The 16,755-nt window shown below is 40.0% G+C and overlaps 1 protein-coding gene across 1 annotated transcript in view; it reads left to right on the top strand.

Moving 5' to 3' along the window:
- Positions 1–16,755, top strand: part of LOC109921455 (anoctamin-7-like) — a 58,577-nt gene that overhangs the window by 7,739 nt on the left and 34,083 nt on the right. Inside the window, exons 4-7 of the mRNA XM_048597864.1 lie at positions 2,524–2,667; positions 5,609–5,822; positions 8,726–8,848; positions 11,903–11,998. Of these exons, the coding sequence (XP_048453821.1) occupies positions 2,524–2,667; positions 5,609–5,822; positions 8,726–8,848; positions 11,903–11,998 (577 nt within the window). The remainder of the gene's footprint in view (positions 1–2,523; positions 2,668–5,608; positions 5,823–8,725; positions 8,849–11,902; positions 11,999–16,755) is intronic.

Raw genomic sequence — 16,755 nt, 5'->3', positions numbered from 1 at the left:
GGAGAGTGGTCCCTCCGGAAAGCAGATAAGGGTGGGGAGGGAAAAATGTCTTTGGTGGTGGGGTCGGATTACAGATGGCGGAAGTGTCAGAGGATGATGCGTTGGATTTGGAGGTTGGTGGTGTGGTACGTGAGGATGAGGGGGATTCTGTTTTGGTTGTTGTTGTGGGTAGGGGGTGTGAGGGATGAGTTGCGGGAGACAAGGTCGAGGGCGTTCTCGACCACTGAGGGGGGAATTTGCGGTCCTCAAAACGAGGACATCTGAGATGTTTGGGAGTGGAATGCCCCATCCTGGGAGCAGATGCGGCGGAGGTGAAGGAATTGGGAATAGGGGATGGCATTTTTGCAGGAAGGTGGGTGGGAGGAGGTGTATTCTAGGTAGCTGTGGGAGTCGGCAGGCTTGAAATGGATATCGGTTTCCAGGTGGCTGCTAGAGATGGAAACAGAGGTCCAGGAAGGAGAGAGGTATCAGAGATGGTTACTTAATCTATTGCATCCTAATCTTCACTTTAGGATTTGCATTGCGTTGCCTCACGAACGCTCTCGCCTTGGGTAACTGCTTCAACTAATTCCTAAATTCAGTTATTTTTGAACACATCACTTCAATGTATGCGTTATTTCAAAGGCAGGCTTAAAAGTTTGGTTTTCCCCCAGGGCCACTTAGCTCCTGTCCTCATTACAGCCTTGGTTCAAACATGGATAAAAGAACTAACCTCCAGAGGTGAGGTGAAAGTGACAGCCCTTGATGTCCAAGGAGCCCTAGCAAAACTGGAATGGATGGGTATCAGGAGACAAACTCTCCGATGGCTCGTCATAATTTGACACAGGAAGATGGTTGGGGTTGTTGGAGGTTAATCAGCTCAGCTCCAGGACATCTCTGCAGGAGTTGCTCAGGGTAGTATCCTCAGCTCAACCATCTTCAGCTGCTTCATCAATGACCTTCCCTCTATCGTAAAGTCAGAAGTGGGGATGTTTGCCGATGATGGCACAATGTTCAGCACCATTTGCAACTCCTCAGATACTGAAGCAGTCTGTGTCCAAGTGCAACAAGATCTGGACAATATCCAGGCTTGAGCTGACAAGTGGCAAGTGACGTTCATGCCACACAAATGCTGGGCTATGACCATCACCAATAAGAGACAATCTAACCACCACCCCTTGACATTCAACAGTGTTACCATCACTGAATTCCCCACGATCAACATCCTGGGGGGCTACCAATAGCCAGAAATTCAACTGGACTCGCCATATAAACAGTGGCTACACAAGCAGGTCAAATGCTAGGAATACTGTGGTGAGTAACTCCCCTCCTGATTCCTCAAAGCATGTCCACCATCTACAATGCACACATGAGGAGTGTGATGGCATACTCCCCACTTGCCTGGATGAGTGCATCCTCAACAACACAAGAAGCTTGACACCATCCAGAACAAAGCAGCCCGCTTGATTGGCACTGCATTCACTCCTCCACCACCAACGCTCAGTAGCAGTGTACTATCTACAATAGGCACTGCAGAAATTCATCAAAGATCCTCAAATCGCACCTTCCAAACCCACAACCACTTCCATCTAGAAGGACAAGGACATTTAGACATATGGGAATACTACCTTCAAGTTCCCGTCCAAGACACTCGCCATCCTGACTTGGAAGTATATTGCCATTCCTTCACTGTCACTGGGTCAAAATCCTGGAATCCCCTCCCTGTTGGTATTGTGGGTCAACCCATAGCAGGTGGACTGCAGCGGTTCAAGAAGGCAGCTCGTTACCACCTTCTCAAGGGCAACTAGGGATGGGCAAGAAATGCTGGCCAGCCAGCAACTCTGCATCTCTCAATGGGTGGGGTGGGGAAGAAAAGTAGAAGTAGGCCAATCAGCCTATCAAGTCTGTTCTGCCATTCAATAAGGTCATGGCTGAGTCTGCATCTCCCCCTCTCATGCCATTTAGATCTATTTGGAACCAAAACCGACTGCGTCGTCGTCGTTGTTCTGAATTTGTTTTTAGTATCAATGTTAAATTCCACTTGCAAATCTTTGATCTATGGTCTATACCTGGTATTTGCTACAGCTTGGCATCTCTCTCAAACTTCACTTTTGCATAAATGTGTTTCAATAAACGTCATCTGGCCCAGGAACTTGCATGGGAAATGTAAATCCTATATTGCAAAGTTGCTGAATTATAAAGCAACACATTCACGGATATATTCCAATCCTTTCCACCTGATAGGAAACCTCTTCTCCCAGGAATGTGTATTGGGCAGTCGACATTTAGATTTTTAAAAATCGTCAACTATCACAATGGTGGCAGCTAATAGGCACGTAGAGGAAGGAAGATCTGAAGTGAAGGTCATTCCAACACTAGTAACCAGTGACTCTGCTGCATCTAGAGAATCTTTTAGATATGTTACCAAACTTGATTAGTGGAGAAGGCGCAATGTTGAAAGCAAAAATGTGTAATGTAAATAAATTTGCTCTTGATGAACCATGGATTTTTTTTTTTTTACTGAAATAGTTTATTGTCTTGTAGCAGCAACGTGCAAGGTTAGAGGAAAGGTTCCAGCTCTGCCATACTTGGTTATGAAGAAGGCGTTTAAATCTGCTTTTATACTGCATGACTTGAAAACGTGCCAATCTGATGTAGATTCTAGCCAATCATCACCTCAAGACAAGGGTGAGTAGAAATCCTGCTCAGTGTGAATACCAGATATTTGTGGATAGATATTTTAAGTTAATAGGTGTTCACATTTCTTAAGTAATACCAGAAGGCTTTGGAAATACTCATCGCTAAGTGATGAGAGGAGTAGAGTTAATGTTTTGGGTCTGACTTTTTTTTATTAAACTAAAGCTGCTGACATACACTGGAGTTCAGAGCTGTAGTTGAGTATGTGGCCAGTCAAGCCTGCTCCACTTAAGACAATCATGGCTGATCTCGGGGCTTCAACTCCAATTCCTGCTCCTTTTTCATGTCCCCGACAGACCAAAAATGTGTCCAGCCAAGCCTTTAATGTATTCAGTGGTCCAGCATCCACAACTCTCTGGGTTAGAGAATTCCACAAGTTTGCAACCCTTTTGAGTGAAGTAATTTCTCTGTCCTAAATGACCAACTGCGTATACCCAATCAGGCCCCTTGTATGTCTTTGAGACCATCTCCTATTCTTCAAAGTATCAGAATATAGGCCCAATTTACTCGGCTGTCCATTGTGGGACAGCCTCTTCATTTAGGGGCCAGTTTTGATGAAGGGTCATTGGACCTGAAATGTTGACTCTGCTTTTTCTCTATTGATGCTGCCAGATCTGCTGAGTTTCTCCAGCAATTTTTGTTGTAGTTTTGGATTTCAAGCATCCACCGTTCTTGGTTTTATTTTCAAGGTGATGTTGAAATTGTATAAGATACTTTGTAGATCTCAGGAGTATTGTGGCACCTAAACTACAGTAATTACAGGAAATACTTGAATGCATTGGAGAGAGCAGAGTAACTTACAGGAGTGGTTCCGGGAATGAGAAACTTTAGTTATGTGGATAGCAACATACATCACCTCACTTCTCTGCAGTGAATCTCAACTGTCATCTATCTACCCACTCCAAGTTGTAAATGCCATACTTCTCTTCCACGTTTTTATCATCTGCCACATAAAACACTAGTGCTGGCACAAAATTCACAAGAAAAAGAATTAACTTCTGCAAACAAAGCAGTACTGCAGTACAAAATGCATGTCCTTAAATTTGCAGTTAGAGAATCGATTCTAATTTCAAAAGATGAAGGTTTTTGTTTCAAGCTACTTTTTGAGGGGGGAGAAAAGACTCAAAACAAGCAAACTGTTGGGGATTCTGGGATTTTGAAGTTTATGGGTTCCTAGTAACTATTAAAAGTGTGAAAAAGCTCTTTTTCACTGCAGAGAATTTGCTACCTCTGCATCTTTAAGCTCACCCAGAAGCCAAGTTACAGAATATCAATTGACATGTTTCAGTGCGCAGAACATCTTCAAGTTTGTTAACTACTGTCTGCACGACTGAAGCATGATTACCTTTTACCTTTTTAAGCCCATCCCTTGCAGTCTTGTGTGGAGTACAAATTTGATATTGCTCCAGGTTGTACTGCAGTCATCTCTCTTGCTCTCGCTCACTCTCTCTATCCTCCCACTGCCCGCTTTCTCCCCCCCCCCCGCCGCCTTACTGAATCCATACCAAAAAGCCACTGAGCAGTGGCTATCATCCAAAAGTACCGAATGGGAAACTGCCAAAAAAAAAATCTGATGTTAGAAACAAACCTGAAATAACTGCATCTTTGGAGAGATAGAATGAAACATTTTACAGTGCTTTTCAGTCACATAAACAAAACACCCATGGAAGTAAGAGGCACTCAGTAAATATTTGATACATGTGTGAAGCCTGTTAAGTGATTCCTGTATGCATTCTGCAACAATCAACAATATTTAACCTTCAGATATGTATATAAAAGTCTGCTTGCGGTTCAAATCTGCATCCCCTGCCCTACCCCACACTTTTATTTGTCATTGTATTTTTTTTCCCCCCACCTGTTTTATGGTTGTCTTATCTGGTCTTTGATTTTGGAGTGGGTGCGGGGAAGGAGTGGGAATGCACTCCCCTACATCAGTTGAGCAGGTTTTTCTTCTCTTACAATAGTGGATAAGAGATCAGGAAATGTTTAGCATTCACACAGCAATTGGAAAAACCATTCTCTCAGCTGCCATTGTTTATCCTCTCATTTTAACTTGGAATACCTCCACATGGGGTAACATTCTGTCACCTGAGCACTTTAATGAGTCTTGCTGAGATGAGGAGCTCAATATTTGAAGAATCACCTTGAGCACCGCTTTCCTTATCAACACCATCCATTATTACAGCATTTGTTATACTGCAAGCCATGTTGTATCCAATGGCTTTTACTTCACAATTGTTATCAACAATTTTTTTTAATAAAGCTGTATGCATAAGAATATTAAAGGTAACTGTTTAAAAGATTAGTTTTATAATTTGGTGGGTGGTGCTGTCCAGACTATTATTTCTCATCTCTAATTGCCCTTCATGGTGTGAGCGGAAGTAATGGTGTGAGGTTTGGAGAGGAATGGGCATGTGGTTGTATTCATTGTCCTTCGAGATGGATGAGGTTGTGGGTTTGGGAAGCTGTTAGTGGAGCCTTGGTGAGTTGTTGCAGTGCCTCTCATTGGTGTGGCACACTACTGCCACTGTGTTGATGGTGAAGGAAGTGAATGATGAAGGTGGTGAATGGAATGCCGATCCAGTGGATGTCAAGTTCCTTGTGTTGGAACTGCACCCATCCAAGCAAAGGGAGAATCTTCCATCATACCCCTGATTTATCTTTTTATGCCCTGCTGACAGGCTTTTGGAGTGACAGAAGGTGAGTGGCTCACCATGGAATTGCAAGCTTTCTACCTGCAGTTTTGGCCGCAGTATGCATAGCTGGTCCGGTTGAGCCTCTGGTCAGTGGTAACTCCCAGAACTTTGAGTATGATAATGCCATTGAATGTTAAGGGGTAATGATTAGATTCTCTCAACAGCAGTTCATTGTCGGAGCAACAATGATCGTGTTTGTCTGCATCTGAAGTTCTAATGTACCTGACTTTCTACAGGTGGCACCAAATCAACCACTCCTACGAATGAATGGACAATGCTTAATGACTTGTGGGCAAACACCTATCTGAAATTCCAGCCCCTCTGGAAAATACGAAATTACTTTGGTGAAAAAATTGCACTTTATTTTGCTGTGATGGAAACACTTCTAATTAGTCTCATTATCCCAGTGCTCCTTGGCTTGGGTGTTTTCATTTATGGTCTTTATTGCAGGTATATAATTTTTCTCTATTACTTTTCAGCAGAATGTGATTTATGTTTTTGTGAACTTTATATGCTTGAATGGTATAATATGGTGGTACAATTTGTAGTTTCCAGATCACCACTCCCAAACATCACAGCTCAGAATAAATAGCAGTGTTTGCTGGACGACAACTTTGAGGTGTTTTGACATCCTACTGGAACATTCCACAAGGTGGAATGACAGACTTGTAACAGTCAATTATCCTAATAGTGAGAGCTTAATTTATCACCTTGGGGGAGGGGAGGTGAGCTCAGGCTAGTTGCTTATTTATTGGATACACCGGAGATGTTCAGAATTATCATTGCTTAACTTACAACTATAGCAAAACTCTGCCTAAAGAGCAGTCCTTTTCCTCCATAACACAGACCCAGCTGTGTGAATGAACATAGCTGCACGAAGGTCCACTCTCCTTCTGCAGTATTGCACAGTCTCCCCCTTTAATATCTTGAATGAGGTGAAATGACAATGGGATAGTTGTCAGTTAGGGTATGTGATGCTTGTGAATCAATATGGACCCTCTTCATGGAAGGTATAGTAAATGCTCATTCCACCCCATAAGAGTTAAATTTCCTTATAGGAAAGGATATTAGCCAGTACAAAAAGCTCAAGAGTCTTGTGGCTGATGTATTCTTAAAGGACTGCGCCAGATGACTTTAGAATTACTCCTACAGTTCATTCTCCCAACTAAGCCTCAGCAACTATCTACATGCACACAGTCTTAAAATTATGAATTGCATCCTCCAAATAAGTGACTGACCATTTAGGGCTGAGATAACAATACACTTCTTTACTGAAGGTACTTGTTCTCTTGGAATTCTTTACCTGTAGCACTATGTAAATGGTCAGCTGTTGGTTATACTACAACGGGTTGATTTTTAAGATTTTGGGATATGAGGGAAATTGAGAGATATGTGGACAGTGCCAGGGGTAGGAATGTGTTTTCTGAGGCATAAGTTGAGTCATGCCCTTACAAATTGTGCAGAGACAAAATGGTTAACTTTTGCTGTTCGTTCTTGTCACTGAGTAGTCATATCTTTTCAAGCATCACTAGTATAAAATCGATACACATTATTTTGTACAGAACAATTTTGAAGTTTGTGCACATTGTAAACAATTGTTGGCAATAAAGAAAGCTTTCTTTCCGTTGCCTCGAATGTGGGGTAAAACCTTCAGAAACCTTTTTTACTATAATGAAGATGTTTAAATAGTCTCTTTCATAATTAACCCCACCCCCACCACCAATAGTTCAGTTGCAATGCATCTTAAGTTGGTTTGCAAATCTCAATTTTTTTGAGTTTGAGCTTTACATTCCTAAAGTCCAGATCTTTGATCATGCATTTTGCTTTAAAATATATTTGCAGATTATCTCCTTTCACAGTCTTCTATGCTTTCAGGTGAGGCATTAAACAAAAGTCCCATTTGCTGTCTTGAGCAGGTTCAAAAGATAGCATGGCACCATCTCAAGGAGTTCTCCCTGATGTTCTGGCCAATACTTTATCCTTGAATGAGATAGCAAGGTGTAGAGCTGGATGAACACAGCAGGCCAGGCAGCATCCGAGGAGCAGGAAAGCTGACATATTGGGTCTGGACCCTCCTTTTATCCTTGAGTGAGCCTTATTTAAACCAGTCTTGCTTAAACCAATTATAAGCAAAAATAAAAATTGCTGGAGAAGCTCTGCAGCTCTGGCAGAAGTTCTGAAGAAGGGTCCCTGGACCTGAAACATTAACTCTGCTTTCTCGTCACAGATGATGCTACACCTGCTGAGCTTATCCAGCAGTTTCTGTTTCTGTTTCAGATTTTCAGTATCCACAGTTCTTTGGTTTATTTTGATGCTTTAAACCAGTTATTTGGCTGTTATTGCATTGTTGTTTGAGAGCCTGGCTGTGTGGAAATTGGCTGCGTGTTTCAGGTATAATAGTGACCACATTTCGAGCCCATCACTTGAGATTTAGGTAACGTAGGTCCTCACTTTAAAGTTGTGGTTGCTTTCCTGAAAATCGTGACTTTGAGTAAAACAACTTTAGGCAAGTATTGGTTCCCAGAGAACAAAATTGTTAAACCTGTAGTTAGATTCTGTGTAGGATCTTGTTTCTGAAGGAAAAAAACATATAAAGCATTTTGCCCTGCAAGTTGTAAATATTTCTAAATCCTTATTGGTAATGACATCTTTAAATTTAAAGATACAATCAAAAACTGTAACTTGCTGCATACAGTGCAAGTATGCATTTCTTGCCGGTAATCCTGCTTATCAAAGCACCTGCTCCCTAACACTTCTAGTTGTTACTGAGTTGTGGGTCGTACACCATACCCCTTTCCCTGACCCATTCTCTTGACACTTGCTTATTTGGACTTGCATTCCCATTTTAAGATTCGGCTCCAAAAAAACTGGAGCTTTGAGTTAGAAGTGGTCAGACTTGTTGTGATGCATTTTTTTTAATAGAAGTGCCATCCCCTTTCCTGAATCCATGTGGCAAGTGAGGACTTTGGCGAAGAGCAGTATTGAAAGCTAATTTTACAACAAAAGTTGGATTATAGAATCCTCGGCAGTCCTAGCATATCGGCACACTCCCACAACACCAGAGCTCCAGCTTCACGTTAAATCTGGGTCTTTATTGGGAACACCAGTCAAAGAGAAGGAAGTGGCATGTTGGGGAGGGGGTGAAATGCTGCAACATGGTGCTCCAGGATTAGAGGAGGTGCCAGTCAGATCTCAGGAAATTTTGTTATGAGAAATCTCTTGATGCTTAACAAGATTACAGACTTCATGAATTTACCAACCTCAAACTGAAACAAACGTTATATGGGGCAGCTTTAAATGAGGACTTAGGGTTCCTTTTTCTGTTTTAATATAATTCTTCTTATCCTTTTCAGTATATCTTGTTACAATGCCAGCAATGACCTTGATGAGATTTTGCGTGGACATAATTTCAACAATATCTGTTTGTCTTCAAACTTAATCGCCGAAGTGGTAGACAAGGCTGCGGATAGAATTCGGTAACGATTCACATGACTTTTTTAGATACACTTATGTTTAAATAAATACTGCAAGTGTTTCTAATCCATTTAACTTGAATAACTATTGGTATATTATTATTTACTTATACACTGAGTCTTTACACAAGTTTGTTGCAAACTTTAAGGTATCACACTCTTACAGGTTATACTTTTTACATATTTGCTTGTTATGGGCTCTGGAAGATTTTGCAGTGCTAATGAATAATTGTTCAGAGTAAATGGTATTGTCACTTTAGATTATGTCACGTGTTTGATGGAGGATTTTGGTTAATTTCAGCTCCTCTTTCTGCATAAACTTTCTATCCTGTCACCACCATATTCAAGTGCCTCTCGAATGAAGAGTCTTTCTTCCCTTAGAAAATCATTTGAGATATTATCACTTTGTGTTTTTTGACATAATCCTAATTACTACATTTTTGCTATTTCACTTGATGTAGGAATTGGCCCCTCTGCTAGTCAAACTAGTTCATTGCAAACCTGTGATCTAACTCTGTAACCCCGTTATCATTTACACTTTAGCCAAAATGAACAAACTAAATTAATTTTAATGAACTGTATAACACAACACCTTGAAATGCAAATTCTATCCTTTCAGATCAGCAATTTCTTTCCGCCGTAATTCTTTTTAATCCACTTGATCATCACTCTTGAACAAGCCTGTATTCTGTTTAACTGTCAGGATCTTTCTAGTCCTGTTTGGTTTGATAAATTGGGTTCTGAGCCTGAGTCCAAACCAGCAAAATATTAAATGTCAACAAAATGCTGACCATGAGGGTGTCATGAAAGCGGAATTAAAAATTATTCCTGGTTTAACAAATTTATTTAATGACAAGATTTCATTTTTGTTAAAATGAGTTCCCTGGATAGTTGTCTGATTCTTTTTATTGGGATCGGTCAGTGACGCCCTCATCCCATGAATGAATAAAGGATTCCACCTGAAATGATACTATAACTTTGGTCTGGTTGCTTTCATGAAGAAAGGCTGAGACAGAGGAGCAGTGGCCTGCCCAAAGCCAATAAAGTAAACAGCTTGAGGCCTTGGGGTTTTTTGGTAAAGTTGGAACAATAGAAGCAACCTGAATAGGTGGGGCCAAGCTTCCAAAGAACCAGGAGTTTTAGTTTTGGCTATCAGCAGTTGCTGGGGTCTTGAAGCTGGGTATAGAAGCTGTTATTCCTCTCTACAGCCATAAGTTGTATGTGAGACTATCTATTTTACTGAATTTGCTTTTGTTAAGGGTGTGTTTGTGGGATGTTAATATATTTGAACAGTTAATTAGTTAATATTTTAAGGATTTCAATAGAGTAACAGTTAAGCCAATTATTTTTCTTATTTTGTCTGTATTTTAACTATAGCGTTTTTTAAAAAAATAGTAGTGTTAGAGTAGTTTGACCAATCAAAATACATCTGGAGCGCAACACCTTACACTTGCCTCTATAAAATAAAAATTTAGGGTCTACACTATTTACTTAATGTTTTGAAGGGGTTTGGTCTGGTCCATAACATGCCTTTGTTTGTTTGTTTGTTTGTGGTGCTTATGACTGGGGTAGAGATGAATTCTAGGGGAGCTTAACCATTATCTTACCATTATGACAGACAAATTGTAAAAACAGTTTCCTCTTAAATTTTCCATAGCATAAATATAGATTGGCCACTATGGTTAACAGGATTAACAAATCTAACGCAAAAACATTGCAGAGTCCCACCATATGAGTCAGCTCCAAATAGCTGAGAAACACTTTCCACCATACTGGAACCCTGCATAAATGTTATCAACTTGACACACTTTAACTTTAGAATAAGCAGTCTAATCAAAGATTCACCAAAGAAGAAATACTCCTCTACCAACTGGTGTTACTATGAAGCTTCCTTCTCAACCTCTCGCCTTGCCCAGGGCATGGTGACCCACAGATTAAACAGCCACTAGTTCTTTGAGAGCTGCAGTGTGGCCCTCTGGGATGGGGTGAGAGAAGCCATTTCCCATGATGGCTTTACAGAAGACTTTTTTTATGCCCATAATTGTAGAATTGCATTAAGGTTACCAAAGCTCTTCAAATCTCCATTTGTAGGTCTGAAACTTGCAGTATCTATGTTCTCTGGAACCTAATTGTCGAATGTACTAATTTTCTTAACGAGAGTAGTACATAGTTTACATACCAGTCCATTTAGTTGTCCTCAACTGGAATTTCATTTCATCATGTGACCTTGCATCCTTCAATGAGTTATTTTACCAAAAGTTTCTTGCAACCTCCTTGCTGACAGTTTCTGCAAAGTCTTTTTCCAGATTTTTGCAAATAAAGGTCAAGTTGCCATAGCCTGACAAAATGAGGGCTGCAGCCTCATTTAGAGAAACTGGTGGTAGTTTAACTTGAGGGTCACCACGCCTCATGTGAAGTGAGAGGTTGAGAAGGAGAATCCTTCATGATGACCTCAGCAGGAATTGAACCACCACTGTTGTTGATACTCTGTGTAGCAATGCCAACTGAGCAAACTGCCTTCCTGTGGCATAAAGCATTTAGTTAACTGGATTAATCACTTCTTCTCTTTTCTGAGCTGGGTGGAGTTTATAGTAATGTCAAACAATTAGTTCAAATTTAACTTTAGTGTGTTACTAAAATAAACATTTCAGTAAAACGTTTTGGCTCTTTAGATTTTTCTCCCAATATAACTTTTTTAATTGCTGTTATCTTCTGGAATAAAGATCACCCTACTGTAGTTGTCAAAAGTAGAAAAACGATGGACATAATTGTGGTTCATTTGAGTCATATTGAGTTTGAAAACCTGGTCCTTTTTGAGTAAAATGAGGTACTGTGTATTGGTGATCCATCAGGATGGATACTCAGTGAGGCAAATAATTTTAAGGAACAGTTGAAGAACAAAAGATAGTTTTTTTTTTGATCTGACTGACTTAGTGAAACAGCCTTTAATGCAGTAGTGTGTTCCTGTTATGAGTAGATAGTGTTGTTGCTGATGATTTATAGTACTCCCAAGAGCCACATGATATTTTAATCAAGTGATGTGTTGTGTTATTACAGGGATGTATGTAATAATATTGCTGGAAGGAAAATTATAATTGAAAAAGCACTTAATACAACATGTACTAATAAGGCCTGGAGAAATGCAAAATTTCAGTAAGTACTTGACTCCTAATCAGCGAATTCGGAATCTGTATGTATATCTGTATTTTTATTTTGATATCATTTTAAAAAAAAATAATTGGAAGCCAAATAGTGAGTGTGTGTGACTTTTTTTTTAGAACTTCCTATGTCCATGTTTGCAATCACATTCACCTATGTAAGCTTTTAATGTAGATGTTGAAATTGAGAAACTGCAAGGAGTTTGAACATTCTGCTCCCTAATGCGATATTCATAGTATGGTGTAGAATTGAAATAAGTTATTTATACCCATGCTATTACTGTTAGCCCCATTACTTTATAAATGTTTTCATTGAATCCCTTTTTATTTAACTTAATATCTCTGAACAAATTTATTAGAAAAATAATTACTTTTGGAGCAGGTGGGACTTGAACCTGGGCCTCCTATAAGAGAATGACCAGAGAAAGGGTAGGGAGATGAAGGATTGTAAAGGGAGTTTGTGCACGGAGCTTAAAGAGATAGGAGAGGTCCTTTAATGAATACTTTTCTTTGGTATTCACAACTGAGAGGGACCTAGTTGTAGAGGAGGACAGTGTGAAATAGGGTGGTAGGCTAGAGGAGGTCGATGTTAGTAAGGAGGATGTGCTAGGAATTTTGAGGAAGTTTAAAAATAGGTAAGTCCCCTGGGCCTGATGGGATTTATCCAAGAATTCTATGGGAAGTGAGGGAAGAGATCACAGGACCTTTGGCGATGATCTTTTCGTACTCCCTGTCCACGGGTAAAGTGCTGGAAGATTGGAGAAAAGCAAACGTCGTTCCAGTGTTCAAAAAAGGAGTAGGGATAACCCTGGAAATTACAGGCCAATTAGTCTTACATCAGTGGTAGGCAAATTATTGGAAAGGGCTCCGAGATAGGATTTATGATCACTTGGAAAGGCACAGTTTGATTTGTGATAGTCAGCATGTATTTGTGAGGGGTAGATCACGCCTCACAAACCTTTAGTGAATTCTTTGAAGACGTGACCAAACATGTGGATGAAGGTAGAGCAGTGGATGTGGTATACATGGATTTAAGTAAGGCCTTTGATAAGGTTCCCCATGGTAGGCTCATGCAGAAGGTAAGGAGGCGTGGGATAGGGGGAAATGTGGCAGATTGGATTCAGAATTGGCTGTCCCTTAGACAAAGGGTGGTAGTGGACGGAAAATATTCAACATGGTGCTCAGTTACGAGTGGTGTACCACAAGGATCTGTTCTGAGTCGTCTTCTATTTGTGATTTTTCTTTTTGTAAATGACGTGGATGAGCAAGTTTGCAGACGATACGAAGGTGGGTCGCGTTGTGGACAGTGCGGAGGGCTGTTCTAGGTTACAAAGGGACATTGATAGGATGCAGAGCTGGGCTGAGAAGTGGCAGATGGAGTTTAACCCTGAAAAGTGTGAGGTGATTCATTTTGGAAAAACAAATTTGAAAGCAGAATACAGGGTTAACAGAAAGATTCTTGGCAGTGTGGAGGAGCAGAGGGATCTTGGGGTTCATGTCCATTGTTCCCTGAAAGCTGCCACCCAGGTGGATAGAGTTGTTAAGAAGGCGTATGGTGTGTTAGCTTTCATTAATAGAGGGATTGAGTTCAAGAGCCGTGAAGTTATGCTTCAGCTATACAAAAGCCTGGTTCGGCCATATCTGGAGTATTGTGTCCCGTTCCGGTCGCCTCATTACAGGAAAGGTGTGGAAGCATTGGAAAAAGTGCAGAGGAGATTTACCAGGATGTTACCTGCAATGGAGGGAAGGTCTTACGAGGAAAGGCTGAGAGATCTAGGGCTTTTTCTCTTTAGAACGACGAAGGATGAGAGGTGACTTGATAGAGGTGTACAAAATGATCAGAGTTATAGAGTGGACAGCCAGAGACTTTTTGTAGGGTGGAGGTAGCTATTACGAGGGGAATGTAGTTTTTAAAGTGAATGGAGGTAGATATCGGGGAGACGTCAGAGGTAGGTTCTTTACTCTGGTCGAGGCATGGAATGCATTGCCGTAGAGGATAATGGAGTCGGCCTCATTAGGGGCATTTAAGTGTCTATTAGATGGGCATATGGATGATAATATAAGGTAGGGGTGGAGGTTAGATAGACCTTAGGATTAGGGTAAGAGTTTGGCACAACATTGTGGGCCGAAGGGCCTGTGCTGTACTGTTCTATGTTCCTATCCAGAGGTAGGGACATTACCACTTCACTGCAAGAGGGCCCCTAAATGGTTTTCATTTTATTCATGGGCTGTAAGTAGTGTTGTACGATTGACTTGACTTCTGCACATATTAGTATTCATTAATGTGTGTTTGGTAACAAGGTGAGAGATGATGATAGTGGTAATGTCAGAGGACTTTAATCCAGAGGCCCAGGCTAATATTCTGGGATCGTGCTTCCATATCCAGTCACAGCAGCTCGATTATGCAATAAATTAAACCTGCAACACGCATTACTTGTCATTATAAATTCATCTGGTTCGCTAATGGCCGTTTTTAAGTCAGTGTTTTCCTCTTGATAATAGACGTTATATCAAATGTTGTTCCTTTTTTGTTTTTTCTTTCTTTTGTAGTTTTCCTCTTTTGACGTTTTATTTGTTGTTGAGCCTTGCTCTTTCTATTTTGTCCCTAACTTTTGAGCATTGCTATTAATGTTTCTGTTTTAAATTAATTTTGCTATTTCATTTTTCATCTTTCAATGTCTTTCTCTTTCCAAACTACAACTCTTGTGCATGTTAATAATCATTCTAGTTTATAGAAACAGCCATTCCCAGTGTTTCTTTAATGTAGCTCTTTCTTTTCTGTTTCAATCCCACTCTTGCAAGCTTTGTACTCCTACAGCTGGTATTTCTGTTTTCCAATCCTCATTGGTTCATAATCCTACTCCATTCTTTTGAGAAGAACAAAACCATTTCTACAACACAGATTTAAAAACAGTGTGTGGACCATAAGTCAAAATTGAATTACATTTCTGTGCCTTGCCCTTTCTTTCAAAGCACATAGTAGGCTGATTTGTTGTCCTGTCAGTCATGCACTACATTTACCTAATACAACACATGCTTCAGCTGTGCTAGAACGATGAAGGATGTAAAATCTTAGTTATTTTCAAGAATCTTTTAATTGTGTTCATAATTAAACATTTCATGAACTGAACCTTTCTTCACTGCTGTACCTAAAAGTAAGCTGTTTAAATGAGAATGTCCTTTTTGTGGTTTAGCCAGTGATCCAGGGGAAAAAAAATTCACAATGTGATCAAACTTATATTTGTATTTTGAATAATACGTGCTGCATAATGTTGAATCTTCCACTTTGAGGCCTGAAATGCTGTAAAATATCATTTTGTCTAGCATGAACATTACAGCCTTGTGGACATACAATTCTGAAATATTGAATGATTCCTGACTTAAACTAAGTGATTATAGCAATAGTGTATTACTGTGCTGCTTATGCTAGTAGGATGGGTTTTCTGAAATATGAATAATCCTTGATACTTTTTTCCTCCAATAGGAACAGCCTCTGCATCAACTAAATGTTGTTTTAATATGTCATATTTAATCCTGAGATGGGCTGCTACTAACCTATCCAGACCATTACTAAAACTGCTGATTTTTCTATTTCCGTAACACCTGTGATTCTTTTTCTTAAGCTAAACTCTAGCTGAAATCCTCACCCAAGCCTTTGTTACATCCAAACTTGACTATCCAGCACACCTGAGGTTCTCCAGAATACTAAATAAAAACCAAAAGAACTGCAGATGCTGTAAATCAGGAACAAAAAACGTTGCTGGAAAAGCTCAGCAGGTCTGGCAGCATCTGTGGAGGAGAAAACAGAGTTGATGTTTCGGGTCCGGTGACCCTTCCTCTTCTGAGGAAGGGTCACCAGACCCGAAACGTTAACTCTGTTTACTCCACAGATGCTGCCAGACCTGCTGAGCTTTTCCAGCAACGTTGTTTTTTTTCCTCCAGAATACTCCTGTCCATATCTAATTTTCCCAAAAAAAAAAAAAAATTTTTGCCCATCTCTGTGCTCATTGCTTAATTGGAAGCTCATGTAGGTCAATCTAATTGCATCCAGCCTCAAAACCTGAAAAGATCTGCCTCTTTGCAGCCTAACTCTTGAGCATCCCCAATTTTATTTATTATCACTCCAATCGTGGCTCTGGCATTCTCTTTCTATGTCCCTCCTCACTTTTTTTCCTTTAATTTGCTTCTCTTATACCAACCTCTTTTTGGCTACAGAAGAAAATATAGGCAGATGACCAAACCTTGTGTCAATGTTAAAATTTAACACTCCTTTTAAGTGCATGCCTTAGAATGCTTTACTAGTTTAAAGGTACTGCATTAATGAATGTTTCAGTAAGCTTAACTTTTTTCTTTTTAATGTAGTTTTTTTTTAAAGAAAGTATGGCTTCAAATAGAATCTGTACCTTTGTACACCCCTATTATCTGTGACATCCTTTTTTAAATTCAGTGGAGGAGCAATCAATTTGATTTTTTTTAGACTAGTTACTTTGATATGATTGAATTTCAAAAGCAGCATTATTAATTGACTATTAGGAATACGGTCGTAACTATGGTAACTTGATTTTTTTTTTGCCACTGGACTAGTGAATTCTATGCAGTACTTCAGCATCAGGAAAGTAGGATAAACCATCATTCATAGTTTCCATATCTTGTATCCTGTGTTGCAATCTATTGATTTTTCTCCAGGCCTCTGCAGCTATCTCCAGTCAACTCTTCACACACCATCTCTTCCAACCATCTTATTTTTCTTTC

Source organism: Rhincodon typus, chromosome 6 (assembly GCF_021869965.1).
Source record: "Rhincodon typus isolate 14 chromosome 6, sRhiTyp1.1, whole genome shotgun sequence".
In the NCBI taxonomy this organism is placed as follows: domain Eukaryota; kingdom Metazoa; phylum Chordata; class Chondrichthyes; order Orectolobiformes; family Rhincodontidae; genus Rhincodon; species Rhincodon typus.
This window is presented reverse-complemented; position numbering and strand designations above follow the sequence as displayed.